A 21148-nucleotide genomic window follows, 5' to 3' on the forward strand; every position below is an offset into this window, starting at 1 on the left:
TTATATGTGTTGGTATCATGTTAAATGCTTATAGAAATTCAGTAATAAAGTTTAATTGTAGTATTTCTGAACGGTTGATTTTTCCTGTACCCAGCTTACTTTATTCATTTATTCAAATACCCTATAGGCATTTGAGCTCATAACCCTAATTAGGTAAAATAATTCGTGTAAGAGTGGTAAGTGCAGTGCCTAGCACACAGTAAGTTTTCAGTAAGCTTAACTATTTTATTAAGCTGAAATATTAGTACCTAAGCATGGCACTAATAGTTTTTAATATGTAAGATAGGGCTTATTACTGTTAAAACTGCAGCTCATTTAGGGTCAGTAATGCTGAGGGCCAGGTAGGCAAAGTGCAGGTGGAAAGGTTTTGTCTAATAGATCAAAGGAGAAGCTCTTGTGTATAATGTAAATGAAATGAGTTCTTTACTTTTTGAGTGTACAATGTGGTCATGGTCTTATTGCCTAGAATAGATTGGAGTTTTTTTCCTCCTGAGATTTTTGAGGTGCATCTTCACTGTTTTAATGAGTATTAGCTGTAATATTGTTTGCCCCTCCCCAACTCACCCACACAAAAGTAAAGCACCTTTGGAAAGGGAAAACAATGTGTATAAAAAAACCCTTTGGTGATATGGATTGTATTTGGTTTCTAGGCTTGAAAAGATGTAGGCTTGAAAACAGGTAATGAGAATGTTGTACATGTTCATAAAACTAACGAGAAGAATGAACTAATTCAAAATCCTAGAGATTATTGAATGTGATACAAAACTAAAAGCTATACAACTATTAATCTACATATAGTATGTTATAGCTTAATAAATTTAAAATATTGGATCTTTTTGAACATTTTTTAAAAAATATATAAAAACTAAATTTTGCTCCCAGAAGTATATTGCATTGCATATTGGTGCAAATTAAATTTGGGAATGTATTGGGAGTTTTGTTATTAAACTACACTTCCAGTGTAGCAGGAATACCACACCTACTAGGATGAAATAAGTTAGCATATGTAATAGTAATAATAGTTGTTTATTTCATGGTTAGTTATGCACTGTTTTTTTTTTATGTTTTTTAATATTTATTTTTGAGAGAGAGAGCGTGAGTGGGGGAAGGGCAGAGAGAGAGGCAGACACAGAACCCGAAGCAACTCCAGGCTCTGAGCTGTCAGCACAGAGCCTGACGGGGGGGCTCGAACTCACGAACTGTGAGATCATGACCTGAGCTGAAGTCGGATACTCAACCGATTGAACCACCCAGGCGCCCCTGTGCACTGTTTTAAGTACCTCATATTTATCATCTCGTTTTAATCCTTTGGTCAGTCTTCGATGGTAGTAGGTGTTACCAGCATTTACAAATGAACTGAGAGAATGTATTTTGCCTAAGATCACACAATGAAGAGACAGAAAGAGGGTATGAACCCAGGTCTGTCTGACTTGCGTACCATGTTCTCTACTACAGTGCTGCCTGTGCTGACTGGCAAATACATTAACTTACCGAAAAGTGTGTGTGTGTGTGTGTGTGTGTGTGTGTGTGTGTGCGCGCGCGCGTGTGTTGGGGAGGGAGAATTGGAAGGATGTAGTTGAGGGTAGCCTCAGTTGGATTTAAGGCTAATGTACCAGGGTTTTGATTATTTTCATCAAGCAGATCATGTTAGGCTAGTAAGCAAAACTTCAAAGATTGAAAATTACTGCTTTTCCTGTCTTTGTTCTAGAAAAGTGAAAACAAACAAAAAGTACGCTACATTACTGAGCAAGTTTAGTTGCTTTGTAGAAGTAGTTTAAAATATAATTTTAGGGACACCTGGGTAGCTCAATTGGTTAAGCATCCAGCTTCAGCACAGGTCATGATCTTGTGGTCCGTGGGTTCAAGCCCCACATTGGGCTCTGTGCTAACAGCTCAGAGCCTGGAGCCTGCTTCCGATTCTGTCTTCCTCTCTCTCTGTCCTTCCCCTGCTCACGTTCTGTCTCTCTCTCTCTTTCTGTCTTAAGAATAAATTTAAAAAAAAATTTTAATATATAATTTTAAAAAGTGGGTAAGTTGTTAGAAAGCTGTTGACTTGTGTTTTCTTTTGCTTTCAGATCTAAAGCATGTATTCCTTATTTGAAAAAGAGTAAAATTGCCCATATCCTCAATCTCAGTCCACCGCTGAACCTAAATCCATTGTGGTTCAAACAGCACTGTGGTAGGTGGTTGGTTGAGGGGATGGTTTGTTTGGTTAATTTGCTTTGTATTAAGTCAGTGTATCTATGATGTGATCAAAATTTGTACATGGCATTCAACATTAAAGTTTCTGTGCAATATTGGTAGCACTTTGGAAAGTAGATTCTTCATCTTTTATCTGTAATTTAAAACGTTGAGGTATAGTTTACATTCAATAAAATGCACAGATCTTAATGGCTCAGTTTGATGAGTTTTGACAAATGTGTATACACCTGCATAACCAATAGCCAAATTGGGATATGGATTTCCATCATTCCAGAAAGCTCCCTCCAGTCTCAGTAGGTGTGTTTTTTGTATATAACTTATTCTTCAATGAAGTTGGTTAAAAGCTATGAAGTACTTTCACTTTCACAGCAAATTAATGATTTGAGGTGTGTATGCTAACCTATAAGAATTATGTATAGGTGCTTCCTTTAATATAGTTGCATCAGATACTTAGTCCTTTTTTGTACATAATTTACTAAAATTTGGACAGGCAATTGGAATAGAAACTCCCAGTAAAACTGAAAGAAGTTCAGTTTTAATTGACTAGACTAAACAAATTTGCAACTTTTTGTTCTTGTTTCACTGGCAGTATAGCCATAGAAAGAAATTGGTTATACTCACAAATTAGTCCATTAATTAAATCCTATTCTTTGTGGTTTCTTTCAGCTTACACCATTGCTAAGTATGGTATGTCTATGTGTGTGCTTGGAATGGCAGAAGAATTTAAGGGTGAAATTGCAGTCAATGCATTATGGCCTAAAACAGGTATGTACTTAAAAAAATATATCCATTTAATTAGTTTTTCATTTATTGTCCTTAACAGTTTTGAGATGCATCTTGCGTGGGTAGGTTGAGGTGGCAAACAAGTTAAACTTTTTATTATACATACAAGGCTCTTTTCAGTCACCTTCTACCTTTGACTTGGACTACATGACTGACTTTAAAGCCAATTACTATGCTAGAGACATCGAACATTGGGACACTTGAAGAGTTTCATTAAAGAGAGGGGCACCCGGGTGGCTCAGTCAGTTCAGTGTCCCAACTCTTGATTTTGGCTCAGGTCATGATCCCAAGGTCATGGCTCAATCAGTAGAGCATGTGACTCTTGATCTCAGGGTTCTTTTTTTTTTTTTTTCAGGGTTCTAAGTTCAAGATCCACTTTAGTCATAGTTTACTTAAAAAAAAAAAAAGAAACTAAATGCAACAGCTACTTAGGAGATTGAACTATAGCATAAAAATGCTTTCTGGATCTACACAGAGATTGTGTTTTTTTTGTTTTTTTTTTTTTTTATTTATTTTTGGGACAGAGAGAGACAGAGCATGAACGGGGGAGGGGCAGAGAGAGAGGGAGACACAGAATTGGAAACAGGCTCCAGGCTCTGAGCCATCAGCCCAGAGCCCGACGCGGGGCTCGAACTCACGGACCGCGAGGTCGTGACCTGGCTGAAGTCGGACGCTTAACCGACTGCGCCACCCAGGCGCCCCCAGAGATTGTGTTTTGAATTAAAAAAAAAAAAAACTGTAGTTGAGGGATTGAGTGGTCATTGTTAACACCTGAATAAGTAGCTTGGCCGTTGAAGTGTAAGAGCTATCTCAAAATGCAGAGCAAAAACACTCTGAAGAAAAAGAAAATAGACTCACGGGACTTCCCATGTAAATATCAGGAGCCCCAGAAAGAGAAAACAAATAGAGGAAAAACAGTAATTTAACTAAAAATAGAAAATGGGTGCCTGGCTGGCTCAGTCAGAAGAGCATCTGACTCCTGATCTCAGGGTCATGAGTTCAAGCCCCATGTTGGGTATAGAGATTAAATAAATAAAATAAATAAATACATACATACATACATACAATTTAAAAAAAAGAAAAAGAAAACAATTCCCTTTAGCCAAAGACTTAAATGTGTCAGTTGAAAGGTTTACCAAGTGGGAGGCTGAATTTATGGGGTGGCGGGGGGGTGGTATAGACATCTGGGAGACATCTCTGAATTTCAAGGATAAAAAGAAAATCTTGCAAGCTTTCAGGCAAAATATGTTACTTACAAAGGAAAAAGATTGCATCAATACTAGAAGGCAGTGGAATAACATCGTGGATTACTGATAGGAAGGGACCCATTCAAGATAACATTTATTGACAAGGGGAAGATATAGGAGCATGCAAGGATATCACATTTGAGAAAAATCTAGAAGTGCTGTTAACCAAACAGCAAATCAGTCATAGTCAAGACTTTTCAACATAGAGGGAAATGGAGTGGAGAGGAAATAATGGCAAGCAAAAAACCCTGTAATGTGTATGGTTAAATGTAAATGAGATGTGATAGAATGACCAAGAATATGAAATACAGGGTATCAAATAAGAACTCTTGGTATAGAAGACATGCATAAGAGAAAACTTTAAGATTAGTCTCTGGGCAAAAGCACTAAACAGTCTTTTTAAAGCTTAGAAGTCGGGAAAGGACGAAATATGAAAGTAATTGAATTCTGAAGGGCTATATAAGCATTGGAAGATTGGGGACGGAAAAGTATTCCGACAGTCTCATCTTGTGGCAGCCACAATACTAGATGGTATGCTTTTTAAAAATTGTATTTTCTTTTTGGGGCTAGGGTATGGAAATGCTTTAGGATCTTAAAGTTACAGATAACTACCTACCTTTTCTTTTAATTAATTTTTAATTTTAATTCCAGTACAGTTACATAGTTATATTAGTTTCAGGTGTACAATATAGTGATTCAGCAATTCCATACATTACTCAGTGTTCATTACCATAAGTGTACTCTTAATCCCCTTCCCCTGTTTCACCTGTCTCCCCACCTACCTCATTTCTGGTGACCATTAGTTCTCCATAGTTAAGAGTCTGTTTCTTGGTTTGTCTCTTCTCTTTTCTTTCTCCTTTGCTCATTTGTTTTGTTTCTTAAATTCCACATATGAGTGAGATCTTGTGGTATTTGTCTTTTCTCTGACTGACTTATATCACTTTAGTTTTATACTCTCTAGCTCTATCCAGGTGTCTCAGGTACTTTCTCTGCAGTTGGTTTATTCACATCAGGATGTAAACAGGTTTCACATAGGGGCACCCAGGTGGCTCAGTCAGTTGAGTGTCCGACTCTTAATGTCAGCTCAGAACATGATCCCATGATTGTGGGACCAAGCCCTGCATCAGGCTCTGCACTGAGCGTGGAGCCTGTTTAAGATTCTTTTTCTCTCCCTTTCCCCCTCTTTCCCTCTCTCCCTTTCTCCTTTTGCCCCTCTCCCCCTCTTGCCCTTTCTCTCTAAAAAAAAAAAAAAAAAAGTTAACACATTACATTTGTGTTATAGTTTTCATTTATAGTAGTTACACTTAATTTTTTTTCCTTGTCACTGATTTCTTGAAAAACCAGGTCATTTATAGAATTTCCAAAATCCTGTATTTTCCTGATTCTTCCCACTGTGTCTTTTTTTTTTTTTTTTAATTTAATTTTGAGAGAGAGAGAGAACGCATGCGAGCACGTGAGCTGGGGAGGGGCAGAGGTGGGGGGGACAGAGGATCCCAAGCCAACTTTGCCCTGATAGCACAGGAGTCCAACGCGGGGCCTGAACCCATGAACCGTGAAATCATGACCTGAGCTGATGTCAGATGTTCAACCGACTGAACCACCTAGGTACCCCTCCCATTGTGTCTTTTAACATGTTTCTTTATTCTCTAAGGACCTTTATATTGTTTATTCCTATTCTTCTTCCTTCTGAAATTATTTTGTGTATTCATTTATTGCTCAACAAATACCTGTTGGACAGTTACCATGTGGCAGACCTTGTGCCAGGGTACTGTGCCTACTTCTTTGACCTTTCACCTAATAGATGACTAGTTTGGTAAGAGTTGACCATGAAAAGCACATTTAATCCAGCATTTTTGCAAAGTATTGCAGCCCTAGCGGTACTTTTGAACTGAATTGCCACATGTAACCTATGAAACATACCCAGAGTTCTAGCTTAAGGACAATTGGGAGATTTCTTTTTATCTTTATTCCCATCTGCTGAGTGAAGGGATTTCCTCAGCATCAAGAAGTAGTGGAAGGGCCAATGGCCTGTGATGTTGAAGCTCAGGAAATGGGGCTGTAGGTGAGAATGTATGGGGCCCGAGGACGTGTTGCTGATACAATTTCTAGGAAAATTTAGCTGTTGCAAGCACCTCTATAGTTACCACCTTGCTTTTCTTCTGAGGGCTCCAAGAATCAATTTTTTAAAATTCCTTTCTTCTGTTTGACCGAGATTCCTTTCTTCCCTGGCCCACTGTGGGATCGGAACCGTGTTTCGTTGCTTCTTAATTTCCCTGATGTATCTGAAGCAGATACAGTTCTCTTAAGATTTTTCTGGAGAGTGATATTCTTTGCAGTGAGGCAAAAGGTGAGAGTGAAAGAATGCTTCTATAGCATTTTTCAAACTGCATGTCAGGACTCATTGGTGAATCATGAAATCAATTTCGTGGTTTGTAAAATTGAGTTAGAAGGTAGCAGCCAGAATTTCATTGTTTTGTTTTACTTCTAATGGAATAAAAAATAAAATATTGCAGGTGTTAGTCGGTACTGTTTCATATTTGAATGAATATGTGTGTGAGTGTGTGTATATGTATGTGTTATGTATTACTAGTCATGTAGGTAAAAAGTGTTACTTATTGTGGATCACACTGAAGAACTTTAAAAGCTCACACTTTGTGGTGCTTTTCTTTTTCACCTTCTTTTCCTTCTCTCATCCTTTCTCAGCCTCCCCCCACTTCATTCGTTGCTGTTATTGGTAGATAGTGAGGGTCAGGCAGTTAATTAGAAAGGGGTCTCTCTGATAACAAAGTCCTAACATCGTATTTTCCCTTTTTTGTACCTCTATTATGTTACTTGTCATTTTCTATTCATTCATCTTCTGAACATTTGTATATGCCAGGTACAATTCTCTGCACTCTTTATTCGTTATGCATCTGAAGATGATTTATGAAGTGTCCACTTGTGTACGAGGCATTAAGGGGAATGAAGATGCCTGTGATAACAGGCCTTACTCTTGGAGTTTACTGTTTAGGGTACCATTGTCTGCACTTTGTTCTTCCCTTCACCCCTCCACTCTGCTCACCTTTAGGTCTTTGGAACCATGGGGTAACAAAGTTAGAAAAAGCCTAGTTTGACTCTAAGAATTTTAGATTTTATTTGTACAACAGATAATTTTTGGATACCCGTTATGTCCAAGCTCTGTTTGAGTTGTTTAAGACACATCAGAGAACAAAACAGACAAGAAGCTCTGTCCTTTTGGAGCTTGCAGTTTAATTGGGAGAGATACAATAGACAGTTAACATAAAGAAGAGTCAAGTATATAGCATGCTAGAAGGTGATAATGCTATGTAAAAAAATAGAACAAAGTAAGGGGGATTGGGAGTCTCAGATGTTGGGAGGGTAGATTGCAATTTTAAATAGAGTAGAAGGGTTTATATTTTTCAAGAAGGTGACGTTTGAGCATAGACTTGAAGAGGGTGCTGGAGTTAGCCCCAGGAATGTGTTAGCTACAGGGTACCTGAGAGAAGCATTGAAGGCAGAGGAAATAGCCAGGGGAAAGGTCCTAAGAGGTGAGAATGCCTGGCATGATGAAAGAGCAGAGAGAAGGCCAGTGTGGCCAGAGTGAGGGGAGAGCAGTCGAAAATGAGATCGTGTCCATAAGGAAATGGGGATCAGATGTTGTAGGTCCTTGCCAAGACTTGGGTTTTTACTCTGAGTGAAATGGGCAGCTTTTGCAGGGCTTTGAGTAGAGAGGGACCTGATCATACCTGAATTTTTTAAAGGATCTAAAGAATAGATTCTTGGGTAAAGGGAGAAACAGGGAGACCAGTTCAGAGACTACTGCAGTATACACGTTGGTAGCTGTGACTGGGGTGATAGCAGTAAAGGTGATGGAGAGTGGTCACATCCTGCTGTATTTTTTTATTTTTATTTTTTAATGTTTATTTATTTTTGAGAGAGAAACAGAGCATGATTGGGATATGGGCAGAGAGAGGGAGACACAGAATCTGAAGCAGGTTCCAGGCTCTGACGCAGGGCTCGAATTCACAAACCGTGAGATCATGACCTGAGCCGAAGTCGGATGCTCAACCCACTGAGCCATCCAGGTGCCCCTATTTTGAAGGTGGAACCAACAGACAGGGAAAGCTGCAGATGGGGCAGGTTAGGGAGCAAGGTTAGGAATTCATCTGGGGGCATTGTGCTCATGCATCCATATGGAGATGGTCAGTAGATGGTTGGATTTGTAAGTGTGGGTGTCAGGAGAGAGGTCCAGCAATTGGAGATAGCAATTTGTGGGCTATCAAATGTAAATGCTACATAAGAAGAGAAAGGACCATTAGCCATTGCAGCATTCAGAGATTAGGAAGGAGAAGAACCATATAGGAGAGAAAGGTAGGAAGAAAACGAAGGAGTGTGATATCCTGGAAGCCAATTGAAAAAAGTGTTTTAAGGGAAGAAGGGGAGAGATTCATTATGTTAAATGCTGCTAGCAGTTGTTATAAGATGGGGACCGACCACTGGATTTAGTAGTCTGTACATCTCCTTCACATCACTTAACAACATTTGTAATTAAACTCTTGATGTTATTTTAAAAATTTTTTAAATATTTATTTATTTATTTTTGAGAGAGAGAGGGAGAGCACACGCAGCAGAGGTGCAGAGAGAGGGAGACACAGAATCTGAACAGGCTCCAAGCTCTGAGCTGTCAGCACAGAACCCGATGTGGGGTTTGAACTCACAAACTGCAAGATCATGACCTGAGCCAAAGTCGGACAGTTAATCAACTGAGCCACCCAGGCACCCCTAAACTCTTGATTTTATAACTTAGTTGTTTAATGTCTTTCTTGCTAGAATGAAAGTTTCTAGAAGGTAGAGACAGAATCTGCTTTGCTCATTTTACTGTAGTCATGGTAAACATTCAGCAAATATTTGATGAGTTAATGAATGTACAGTATGATTACCTTCTGCCTAGCTCCAAACAGAATACTGCATGACAGAGAATGTGGAGGTCGCCACCAGGATTGGCAAGAGAAATCAGCTCACTGCCAACATCTTTGTTTTAGGTCTGAGATGTTCATTTTAGAAGTTTTACCAGACAACTTAGAACCATTAGTATTATTTTTTTTAGCCTAGACTTGATGGCACAGTAAGTTGAATTTACAGTCATGTACCTTGTGATATGTGGCATGATGGGATTGTGTACAGGATACTTTTGAAAGAGAGCAGGAGGGCCACGTAGCTCACGTTTAAAGGTCAGGAAAAGAGGTGTTCTAATAGAAGTAATCGATCGAAATAGGACCTCAGGGGGATGTTGGAATTAGCAAGAAGGAACATTGGGCAAGGCATTCCTAGCAGAGGGAACAACCAAGGCCATGGTATGGGAAAATACCGTGTGTTTGGTGGAACTGTCAAGGAATTTGATAATGGTGTATATGTGATAGGCTCTGAGCTTTTTATTTCCCACTGGACTTGGGCAGTTGTCTTGATTATTGGGTAGGTGTGAGGTGGTGGGGGGAGGAGCTTGAGCTAAGCCCCAGGTCTTGATTGCCAAATTTAGGGGCTTGAATTCTAACTTGTATTCAATAGAGAGCCACTTTAGAATTTGAGAAGCAGGAGAGCAGAGGGAAAATAGGAGCAGTAGAGTGATGTGGTTGCTGATGAGGTTTAAGAAGTTTAATTTGGCATCTGAATGTAGGATGGCTTGTAAGATTATGGAGAGAGGAGCCTGGAAAGCTAGTTAGGATGTTGCATTATTCATAACTGAGGCAATAAAAATGGATTCGAGAGGGTGTCCAGGCTCCTGGCTGTTTGTGAGGCCTCTATTTCAAAAACATGGTTTCTCTTCCTAGACTGTGTAGAGCAGCTCTCTACGCTTGCTGGAACCAGAAGTAATTTCCCAGCATTATTCCCTTCAAGGAAAAGGAGATTTATGACACTTAATGGAAGAGATACAGTGTAACATACATTGTCTACAATGTATGTGTCCTGGTCCACTCTTTGTCCTCTCTGGCTCAGTGTTTCTTCTCTGAACCGGCTACAATCCCCTTCTGGGTTTAGAACTTTTCACCCCACTGAATTCAACACATCCAGAGAAGGGATCAGAGAATAGCCCTGAGTGGTTGAACAACATGAGGATCTCAAGCCCCAACTAGGTCACCTTCAGAAGTTTGTCTTTTTACAAGACTTAGTTCATAGTTTCTGTTGAAGTGGAGGGTGGGGAAGGCAGGAGGGAGAAGAGCTGCCATTCAAAATGCCTGCTGCCTCTGACCTCTTGGCTGGTCAGAACAAGTGTGGTGGAAGAGGGAGGTCCACTTCGGGAAGGATTGCATGTGGGCTGGGGTGAGGAGTCTGGGCATCCAGCCACCGATCTTGGTACTGGCAGCCGAGTGGAAGATAACAGATGTATCATAGAGCAGCTGCAGGCCTCTGCCACCTGGACCACGCTACGTACAGGTGTGGTAACTCCCCTAACCACGGAGGTCAGGGTAATGAAGTGGCAGCTGGCCTCTCTGGTCCTAGAAACCGAAACTAGTTTCCTTGTTTTTTAAGGGGCTTGCTTACCAACTTGTTTAAATAGCAGTTTATATATATTTCATTGATTCTGAGATGCCCGTGTTTTCATATTTTTACATCTTTGATATCAGGCTGCTCTTACTATTAATCATGTACAGTAGGTTATTGGCAGGTGGTTTGTTTCTTAGCGGAACACTTTATAATCAGTGGTATCTTTGGTTCAGTGAGTACCCAAAGAATATGTGTGTGTGTGTGGTGGCTAGCAGGTGTTTCAGAGGTGAGACAAACTTTCTTTCCAGAGAAGGAGTCAAAGGCAATGCTGATATTTTAAGTCTGATACGTACTCTGTATGTTTATGTGAAAGGAAATCTTTGGTTGATACGAAGACTTGTTACTGTGTGTTTTAAATGGAGCATCAATTGGAAGCTATTAGATATTTTTTTAATTATTCCTTAATAATACTTAAGTTTTAGGCTCACCTTTAGGATTCTTGTAATCCAAGGCATATCAGCTTTCGTTAAAACTTGTGCTTTTTTTCTTTCCCAGGAATCATCAGTGAATTTCATTTGTTGTATCCTATTGTTAACCTATTTCTATTGTTGTCAGTTTTATGACCTATTAGGTTAGCCTACGACGTTGCAAAACCTTTGCTGAGAATAACTCTGGCTTATTTCCTGATTGTGAGTTTATGTGCCTTTGTATCTTCCTTAGAAAGATTACTGAAGTAAAGATAGGTTGCTTGGAGAAATCATTCATTGTTCTTATGTGGTGTGTGTGTCTATACATATGAACACACACACGTATACATCCATGACATACTCTTAATTAAAGCTTTTAAGAATTCTTATACCATTCATATAGTCTACATTGAGACTAGAGTATATACATATGCATATAGACTTAAGGTGCACCGTATTGAAAAAAATTATTTATTTTTACATTATCTCTGCACCCAACATGAGGCTTGAACTCATGACCTAAAGATCAAAAGTCGTGTGGTTTCCAGATAGAGCCAGCCAGACACCCCTATATTGAAATATTTTTATTTTTATTTTTTTCTTAAAAAAATTTTTTTTAATGTTTTTTATTTATTTTTGAGACAGAGAGAGACAGAGCATGAACAGGGGAGGGGCACAGAGAGAGGGAGACACAGAATCCGAAGCAGGCTCCAGGCTCTGAGCTGTCAGCACAGAGCCCGACCCGGGGCTCGAACCCACGAATCGCGAGATCATGACCTGAGCCAAAGTCAGACGCTTAACCGACTGAGCCACCCAGGCGCCCTGAAATATTTTTAGAAAAATTCTACAGTTTGGGGCACATGGGTGGCTCAGTTGGTTGAGCATCTGACTCTTGATTTTAGCTCAGGTCATGATCCCAGGGTCGTGGGATTGAGCCTCACATCGGGCTCTGCACTGAGCATGGAGCGTGCTTGGGATTCTTTCTCTTTCTCTCTCTCCCTCTCTCTCTCTCCCTCTGTCCCTCTACCCTGCTTGCACACACTCACTCTCTCTCTAAAAAAATAAAATTCTGTGGTTTATGGGAGTGAGAATAGTGTAAATCAAATCTAAGAATGTTGGTTTACAAAGTATGACCCTTTAGTCTCTTGATGGTTAAGATCCTGGCTCTGAAATCAAGCTGTCAGATGTTTGAACTCTAGCTCCTGTAATCTTTTAACTCCTCTGTGCATGAGTGCTCTCATCTGTAAAATGGGAATAACAGTACTGACCTCACAGAATTCATTCAGATAATGTATGTGAAGTCTGTAGCAGCATGCCCAGCATAGGCCACATTTAATAAATATTAGCTGTTATTTTTTATTAATGAAGTGTCACACCAAGAGCAAGACCAGAGCCCTTGAGCTATTGGTTAAGTAAAAAATTCTTCCTAGTAAGAAACCATACTTACAAGATAGGAACAGGATGTATTTCCTAACTCTGTGCTTTTGGAAATTCCCCAAGTTGATTGTGTTGTCTTAGTAGTAGAGGTGTATGCTAAAAGGTAATCACCACGAAGGTAGGAACTTTTGTCTATTTGATCAACCCATTTGTCCCCAATCCCTACAATAATGCCTGACTTATTGCTCGATAACTATATGTTGAATGAATGTAAAGGGGTCAGTGGCTATTAAAAGCTACAAAGTTTTTATCTTGTGGACTGACTTATGTAAGTCTTCCAGTGTGTATTGATTTAAAATAATGGTTCGGCAATGGTATGGAGAGAACCTTATCTGAATTACTAGAAACCCTGAAACCTAAAGTACATTTAAATAAACTGACTTTCATTGCTTTAAATATAAGCTAAGATAATGTAAGTAAATTGAGATAAGTTACTGTTCACAATTTTGACAATGTATAATTAATAGTGTACTATTAATGGTAGTTTCAAGTTACTTCATAAACACAGAATTTAAAAATTATATGCAGCTAAAATAGTAAAAATTGTATGCAAATTTAAAAAAATTTTTTAAATGTTTATTTATTTTTGAGAGAGAGAGAGTACACACGTGGGGGAGGTACAGAGAGAGAGAGGGAGACACAGAATCTGAAGCAGGCTTCAGGCTCTGAGCTGTCAGCCTGACAGTGGGGCTTGAACCCACGAACCATGAGATCACGACCTGAGCCAAAGTCTGACACTTAACCTGTTGAGCCACCCAGGTGCCTCCGTATGCAAATATTAATAGTAATTATTTCTGGCTAGGGGAATTATAGATAATTTTTAAATTCTTCCTTTTGCTTCTCTATTTTCTAGTATTTCCTGTATTAAAGGAAGTATCTGAACTTAAAAGGGACCACCAAAAATCCAACTAGTATTTATTGGGTGCTAATAATGCATTTGTCATTGTTTTAGCCACGAGGAATACCCTGTTGAATGACAGAAACAAAATCTCTGTTATTTTAATAGAGGGGCGAGATAATAAACTTAGGACAGGAGCTTCTTATTGTAGAGTCAGGAAACAGGCCCAGAGATGTTAAAGTGACTTGCCAAAAATCCTGACATAGTTGGCCTAAAAATCCCACTCACCTGACTTACTGCTCAGTGCTTTTTCTGTTATACCCTCCTGGCTTTCTCAACTTTCAGGAATCCTGTGCAAATTCTTGAGCATTCTAAATCAGAAGTCCAATTGAATTTTGCTGAGTCTCAGGAACCCATTCTATTGTATGAGGCAGCATTGTGAAGAGTAAGGAACATGTGTTTTCTACCTGGTTATGTCAGTAGAACATTTGGCAAATCCGTTAAGCTCTCCGGACCTTATTTTCATCATCTGAGAAGTAAAGAGATCAGCTGTCTGGTTTGTTACTTCCAGAGCCCCATTATTTGATCTGGAGTTCTCTGTGTGTGTATTTGCTCTCTCCACAGCCATCCACACCGCTGCTATGGACATGTTGGGAGGATCCGGTATTGAAAGCCAGTGTAGAAAAGTTGATATTATTGCAGATGCTGCCTATTCCATTTTTAAAAAGCCAAAAAGTTTTACAGGAAACTTTATTATTGATGAAAACATCTTAAGAGAAGAAGGAGTAAAAAATTTTGACGTCTATGCAATTAAACCAGGTAATGCTTACAGTTTTTTTTTTAATTTTTTTTAACATTTATTTATTTATTTATTTATTTATTTATTTATATATATATATATATATGAAATTTATTGACAAATTGGTTTCCATACAACACCCAGTGCTCATCCCAAAAGGTGCCCTCCTCAATACCCATCACCCACCCTCCCCTCCCTCCCACCCCCCATCAACCCTCAGTTTGTTCTCAGTTTTCAACAGTCTCTTATGCTTTGACTCTCTCCCACTCTAACCTCTTTTTTTTTTTTTCCTTGCCCTCCCCCATGGGTTCCTGTTAAGTTTCTCAGGATCCACATAAGAGTGAACACATATGGTATCTGTCTTTCTCTGTATGGCTTATTTCACTTAGCATTACACTCTCCAGTTCCATCCACGTTGCTACAAAAGGCCATATTTCATTTTTTCTCATTGCCACATAGTATTCCATTGTGTATATATACCACAATTTCTTTATCCATTCATCAGTTGATGGACATTTAGGCTCTTTCCATAATTTGGCTATTGTTGAGAGTGCTGCTATGAACATTGGGGTACAAGTGCCCCTATGCATCAGTACTCCTGTATCCCTTGGATAAATTCCTAGCAGTGCTATTGCTGGGTCATAGGGTAGGTCTATTTTTAATTTTCTGAGGAACCTCCACACTGCTTTCCAGAGCGGCTGCACCAATTTGCATTCCCACCAACAGTGCAAGAGGGTTCCCGTTTCTCCACATCCTCTCCAGCATCTATAGTCTCCTGATTGGTTCATTTTGGCCACTCTGACTGGCGTGAGGTGATACCTGAGTGTGGTTTTGATTTGTATTTCCCTGATAAGGAGCGACGCTGAACATCTTTTCATGTGCCTGTTGGCCATCCGGATGTCTTCTTTAGAGAAGTGTCTATTCATGTTTTCTGCCCATTTCTTCACTGGGTTATTTGTTTTTCGGGTGTGGAGTTTGGTGAGCTCTTTATAGATTTTAGATACTAGCCCTTTGTCCGATATGTCATTTGCAAATATCTTTTCCCATTCCGTTGGTTGCCTTTTAGTTTTGTTGGTTGTTTCCTTTGCTGTGCAGAAGCTTTTTATCTTCATAAGGTCCCAGTAATTCACTTTTGCTTTTAATTCCCTTGCCTTTGGGGATGTGTCGAGTAAGAGATTGCTACGGTTGAGGTCAGAGAGGTCTTTTCCTGCTTTCTCCTCTAAGGTTCTGATGGTTTCCTGTCTCACATTTAGGTCCTTTATCCATTTGGAGTTTATTTTTGTAAATGGTGTGAGAAAGTGGTCTAGTTTCAACCTTCTGCATGTTGCTGTCCAGTTCTCCCAGCACCATTTGTTAAAGAGGCTGTCTTTTTTCCATTGGATGTTCTTTCCTGCTTTGTCAAAGATTAGTTGGCCATATGTTTGTGGGTCTAGTTCTGGGGTTTCTATTCTATTCCATTGGTCTGTGTGTCTGTTTTTGTGCCAATACCATGCTGTCTTGATGATGACAGCTTTGTAGTAGAGGCTAGAGTCTGGGATTGTGATGCCTCCTGCTTTGGTCTTCTTCTTCAAAATTCCTTTGGCTATTCGGGGCCTTTTGTGGTTCCATATGAATTTTAGGATTGCTTGTTCTAATTTCGAGAAGAATGCTGGTGCAATTTTGATTGGGATTGCATTGAATGTGTAGATAGCTTTGGGTAGTATTGACATTTTGACAATATTTATTTTTCCAATCCATGAGCAGGGAATGTCTTTCCATTTCTTTAAATCTTCTTCAATTACCTTCATAAGCTTTCTATAGTTTTCAGCATACAGATCCTTTACATCTTTGGTTAGATTTATTCCTAGGTATTTTATGCTTCTTGGTGCAATTGTGAATGGGATCATTTTCTTTATTTGTCTTTCTGTTGCTTCATTGTTAGTGTATAAGAATGCAACTGATTTCTGTACATTGATTTTGTATCCTGCAACTTTGCTGAATTCATGTATCAGTTCTAGCAGACTTTTGGTGGAGTCTATCGGATTTTCCATGTATAATATCATGTCATCTGCAAAAAGCGAAAGCTTGACTTCATCTTTGCCAATTTTGATGCCTTTGATTTCCTTTTGTTGTCTGATTGCTGATGCTAGAACTTCCAGCACTATGTTAAACAACAGCGGTGAGAGTGGGCATCCCTGTCGTGTTCCTGATCTCAGGGAAAAAGCTCTCAGTTTTTCCCCGTTGAGGATGATGTTAGCTGTGGGCTTTTCATAAATGGCTTTTATGATCTTTAAGTATGTTCCTTCTATCCCGACTTTCTCAAGGGTTTTTATTAAGAAAGGGTGCTGGATTTTGTCAAAGGCCTTTTCTGCATCGATTGACAGGATCATATGGTTCTTCTCTTTTTTTTTGTTAATGTGATGGATCACGTTGATTGATTTGCGAATGTTGAACCAGCCCTGCATCCCAGGAATGAATCCCACTTGATCATGGTGAATAATTCTTTTTATATGCTGTTGAATTCGATTTGCTAGTATCTTATTGAGAATTTTTGCATCCATATTCATCAGGGATATTGGCCTGTAGTTCTCTTTTTTTACTGGGTCTCTGTCTGGTTTAGGAATCAAAGTAATACTGGATTCATAGAATGAGTCTGGAAGTTTTTCTTCCCTTTCTATTTCTTGGAATAGCTTGAGAAGGATAGGTATTATCTCTGCTTTAAATGTCTGGTAGAACTCCCCTGGGAAGCCATCTGGTCCTGGACTCTTATTTGTTGGGAGTTTTTTTTTTTTTTTTTTTTTAAATTTTTTTTTTTCAACGTTTATTTATTTTTGGGACAGAGAGAGACAGAGCATGAACGGGGGAGGGGCAGAGAGAGAGGGAGACACAGAATCGGAAGCAGGCTCCAGGCTCTGAGCCATCAGCCCAGAGCCTGACGCGGGGCTCGAACTCACGGACCGCGAGATCGTGACCTGGCTGAAGTCGGACGCTTAACCGACTGCGCCACCCAGGCGCCCCTGTTGGGAGATTTTTGATAACCGATTCAATTTCTTCACTGGTTATGGGTCTGTTCAAGCTTTCTATTTCCTCCTGATTGAGTTTTGGAAGAGTGTGGGTGTTCAGGAATTTGTCCATTTCTTCCAGGTTGTCCAATTTGTTGGCATATAATTTTTCATAGTATTCCCTGATAATTGTTTGTATCTCTGAGGGATTGGTTGTAATAATTCCATTTTCATTCATGATTTTATCTATTTGGGTCATCTCCCTTTTCTTTTTGAGAAGCCTGGCTAGAGGTTTGTCAATTTTGTTTATTTTTTCAAAAAACCAACTCTTGGTTTCGTTGATCTGCTCTACAGTGTTTTTAGATTCTATATTGTTTATTTCTGCTCTGATCTTTATTATTTCTCTTCTTCTGCTGGGTTTAGGCTGCCTTTGCTGTTCTGCTTCTATTTCCTTTAGGTGTGCTGTTAGATTTTGTATTTGGGATTTTTCTTGTTTCTTGAGATAGGCCTGGATTGCAATGTATTTTCCTCTCAGGACTGCCTTCGCTGCGTCCCAAAGCGTTTGGATTGTTGTATTTTCATTTTCGTTTGTTTCCATATATTTTTTGATTTCTTCTCTAATTGCCTGGTTGACCCACTCATTCGTTAGTAGGGTGTTCTTTAACCTCCATGCTTTTGGAGGTTTTCCAGACTTTTTCCTGTGGTTGATTTCAAGCTTCATAGCATTGTGGTCTGAAAGTATGCATGGTATAATTTCAATTCTTGTAAACTTATGAAGGGCTGTTTTGTGACCCAGTATATGATCTATCTTGGAGAATGTTCCATGTGCACTCGAGAAGAAAGTATATTCTGTTGCTTTGGGATGCAGAGTTCTAAATATATCTGTCAAGTCCATCTGATCCAATGTCTCATTCAGGGCCCTTGTTTCTTTATTGACCGTGTGTCTAGATGATCTATCCATTTCTGTAAGTGGGGTGTTAAAGTCCCCAGCAATTACCACATTCTTATCAATAAGGTTGTTTATGTTTATGAGTAATTGTTTTATATATTTGGGGGCTCCGGTATTCGGCGCATAGACATTTATAATTGTTAGCTCTTCCTGATGGATAGACCCTGTAACTATTATATAATGTCCTTCTTCATCTCTTGTTACAGCCTTTAATTTAAAGTCTAGTTTGTCTGATATAAGTATGGCTACTCCAGCTTTCTTTTGGCTTCCAGTAGCATGATAAATAGTTCTCCATCCCCTCACTCTGAATCTAAAGGTGTCCTCAGGTCTAAAATGAGTCTCTTGTAGACAGCAAATAGATGGGTCTTGTTTTTTTATCCATTCTGATACCCTATGTCTTTTGGTTGGCGCATTTAATCCATTTACATTCAGTGTTATTATAGAAAGATACGGGTTTAGAGTCATTGTGATGTCTGTATGTTTTATGCTTGTAGTGATGTCTCTGGTACTTTGTCTCACAGGGTCCCCCTTAGGATCTCTTGTAGGGCTGGTTTAGTGGTGACAAATTCCTTCAGTTTTTGTTTGTTTGGGAAGACCTTTATCTCTCCTTCTATTCTAAATGACAGACTTGCTGGATAAAGGATTCTCGGCTGCATATTTTTTCTGTCTAGCACCCTGAAAATCTCATGCCAATTCTTTCTGGCCTGCCAAGTTTCAAAAGAGAGATCAGTCATGAGTCTTATAGGTCTCCCTTTATATGTGAGGGCACGTTTACCCCTTGCTGCTTTCAGAATTTTCTCTTTATCCTTGTATTTTGCCAGTTTCACTATGATATGTCGTGCAGAAGATCGATTCAAGTTACGTCTGAAGGGAGTTCTCTGTGCCTCTTGGATTTCAATGCCTTTTTCCTTCCCCAGTTCAGGGAAGTTCTCAGCTATTATTTCTTCAAGTACCCCTTCAGCACCTTTCCCTCTCTCTTCCTCCTCTGGGATACCAATTATGCGTATATTATTTCTTTTTAGTGTATCACTTAGTTCTCTAATTTTCCCCTCATACTCCTGGATTTTTTTATCTCTCTTTTTCTCAGCTTCCTCTTTTTCCATAACTTTATCTTCTAGTTCACCTATTCTCTCCTCTGCCTCTTCCATCCGAGCCGTGGTGGTTTGCATTTTGTTTTGCATTTCATTTAAAGCGTTTTTCAGCTCCTCGTGACTGTTCCTTAGTCCCTTGATCTCTGTAGCAAGAGATTCTCTGCTGTCCTGTATACTGTTTTCCAGCCCAGCGATTGATTTTATGACTATTATTCTAAATTCACTTTCTGTTATATTATTTAAATCCTTTTTGATCAGCTCATTAGCTGTTGTTATTTCCTGGAGATTCTTCTGAGGGGAATTCTTCCGCTTGGTCATTTTGGATAGTCCCTGGTGTGGTGAGGACCTGCAGGGCACTTCCCCTGTGCTGTGGTGTATAACTGGAGTTGGTGGGCGGGGCCGCAGTCAGTCCTGATGTCTGCCCCCAGCCCACCGCTGGGACCACAGTCAGACTGGTGTGTGCCTCCTCTTCCCCTCTCCTAGGGGCGGGATTCACTGTGGGGTGGCGTGGCCCGTCTGGGCTACTTGCACACTGCCAGGCTTGTGATGCTGGGGATCTGGCGTATTAGCTGGGGTGGGAAGGCAAGGTGCACGGCGGCAGGGGGGGCAGGCTTAGCTCGCTTCTCCTTAGGTGATCCACTTCAGGAGGGGCCCTGTGGCAGCCGGAGGGAGTCAGATCCGCTGCCGGAGGTTTGGCTCCGCAGAAGCACAGAGTTGGGTGTTTGCGCGGAGCGAGCAATTTCCCTGGCCGGAACCAGTTCCCTTTGGGATTTTGGCTGGGGGATGGGCGGGGGAGATGGCGCTGGCGAGTGCCTTTGTTCCCCGCCAAACTGAGCTCTGTCGTCCGGGGGCTCCGCAGCTCACCCTCCCTTTGTCCTCCAGCCTTCCCGCTTTCCGAGCAGAGCTGTTAACTTATGACCTCCCAGACGCTAAGTCGTGCTTGCTGTCGGAACACAGTCCGTCAGGCCCCTCCGCTTTTGCAAGCCGGATTCGGGGGCTCTGCTTGGCTGGCGAGCCGCCCCTCCGCCCCAGCTCCCTCCCGCCAGTCCGTGGAGCGCGCACCGCCTCGCCGCCCTTCCTACCCTCTTCCGTGGGCCTCTTGTCTGCACTTGGGTCCGGTGACTCCGTTCTGCTAATCCTCTGGCGGTTTTCTGGGTTATTTAGGCAGGTGTAGGTGGAATCTAAGTGATCAGCAGGACGCGCGGTGAGCCCAGCGTCCTCCTACGCTGCCATCTTCCTGTCGACTCCAACATTTATTTATTTTTGAGACAGAGAGAGAGCATGAACAGGGGAGGGTCAGAGAGAGGGAGACACAGAATCCGAAACAGGCTCCAGGCTCCGAGCTGTCAGCACAGAGCCCGACGCGGGGCTCGAACCCACGGAGCACGAGATCATGACCTGAGGTGAAGTCAGCCACCCAACCGACTGAGCCACCCAGGCGCCCCTACAGTTTTTAAAAGTAGTGATGTCTGTTTCTGCATTTCCTGCAAGGAACACACCTCTGTTTTGTGTGCACGTTTGTGTCATTATAAAATTAATACGTTCTTTTAAAAGCCATCCTCCTGATGAAGGGTAGGACTTAAAAGAGAGAAAGGAAAAATAGAAGTGAGTTGAGGGCTTTTAAAATGATATGCAGATATGGAAGGTATATCAGCTATTAGCCATTTCCAAATCTTGAAAGAAACCAAAAATGAAAATTGGTTTTTAAAGTTGGCCTTAAAATCAGAGGAAAGACTTTGTTCAAGGACGTGGAAACAGATGATACAGGAGTGAGTTTTTTACAAAACCTTGGGTGGCTCAGTCAGTTAAGTGTCAGACTTGATTTTGGCTCAGGTCATGGTCTCGCAGTTAGTGGGATTGAGCCCCGTGTC

General features: G+C 40.5%; 1 protein-coding gene across 2 annotated transcripts in view; it reads left to right on the forward strand.

Annotated features, from left to right (window-relative positions):
* Positions 1–21148, forward strand: part of HSDL2 (hydroxysteroid dehydrogenase like 2) — a 78779-nt gene that overhangs the window by 25711 nt on the left and 31920 nt on the right. For both annotated transcript variants that reach the window (XM_030293406.1, XM_030293405.1), the window contains exons 5-7: positions 2076–2179; positions 2869–2967; positions 14082–14276. In XM_030293406.1, coding sequence (XP_030149266.1) covers positions 2076–2179; positions 2869–2967; positions 14082–14276 — 398 coding nt within the window. The remainder of the gene's footprint in view (positions 1–2075; positions 2180–2868; positions 2968–14081; positions 14277–21148) is intronic.

This window comes from Lynx canadensis, chromosome D4, assembly GCF_007474595.2.
Source record: "Lynx canadensis isolate LIC74 chromosome D4, mLynCan4.pri.v2, whole genome shotgun sequence".
In the NCBI taxonomy this organism is placed as follows: Eukaryota; Metazoa; Chordata; class Mammalia; order Carnivora; family Felidae; genus Lynx; species Lynx canadensis.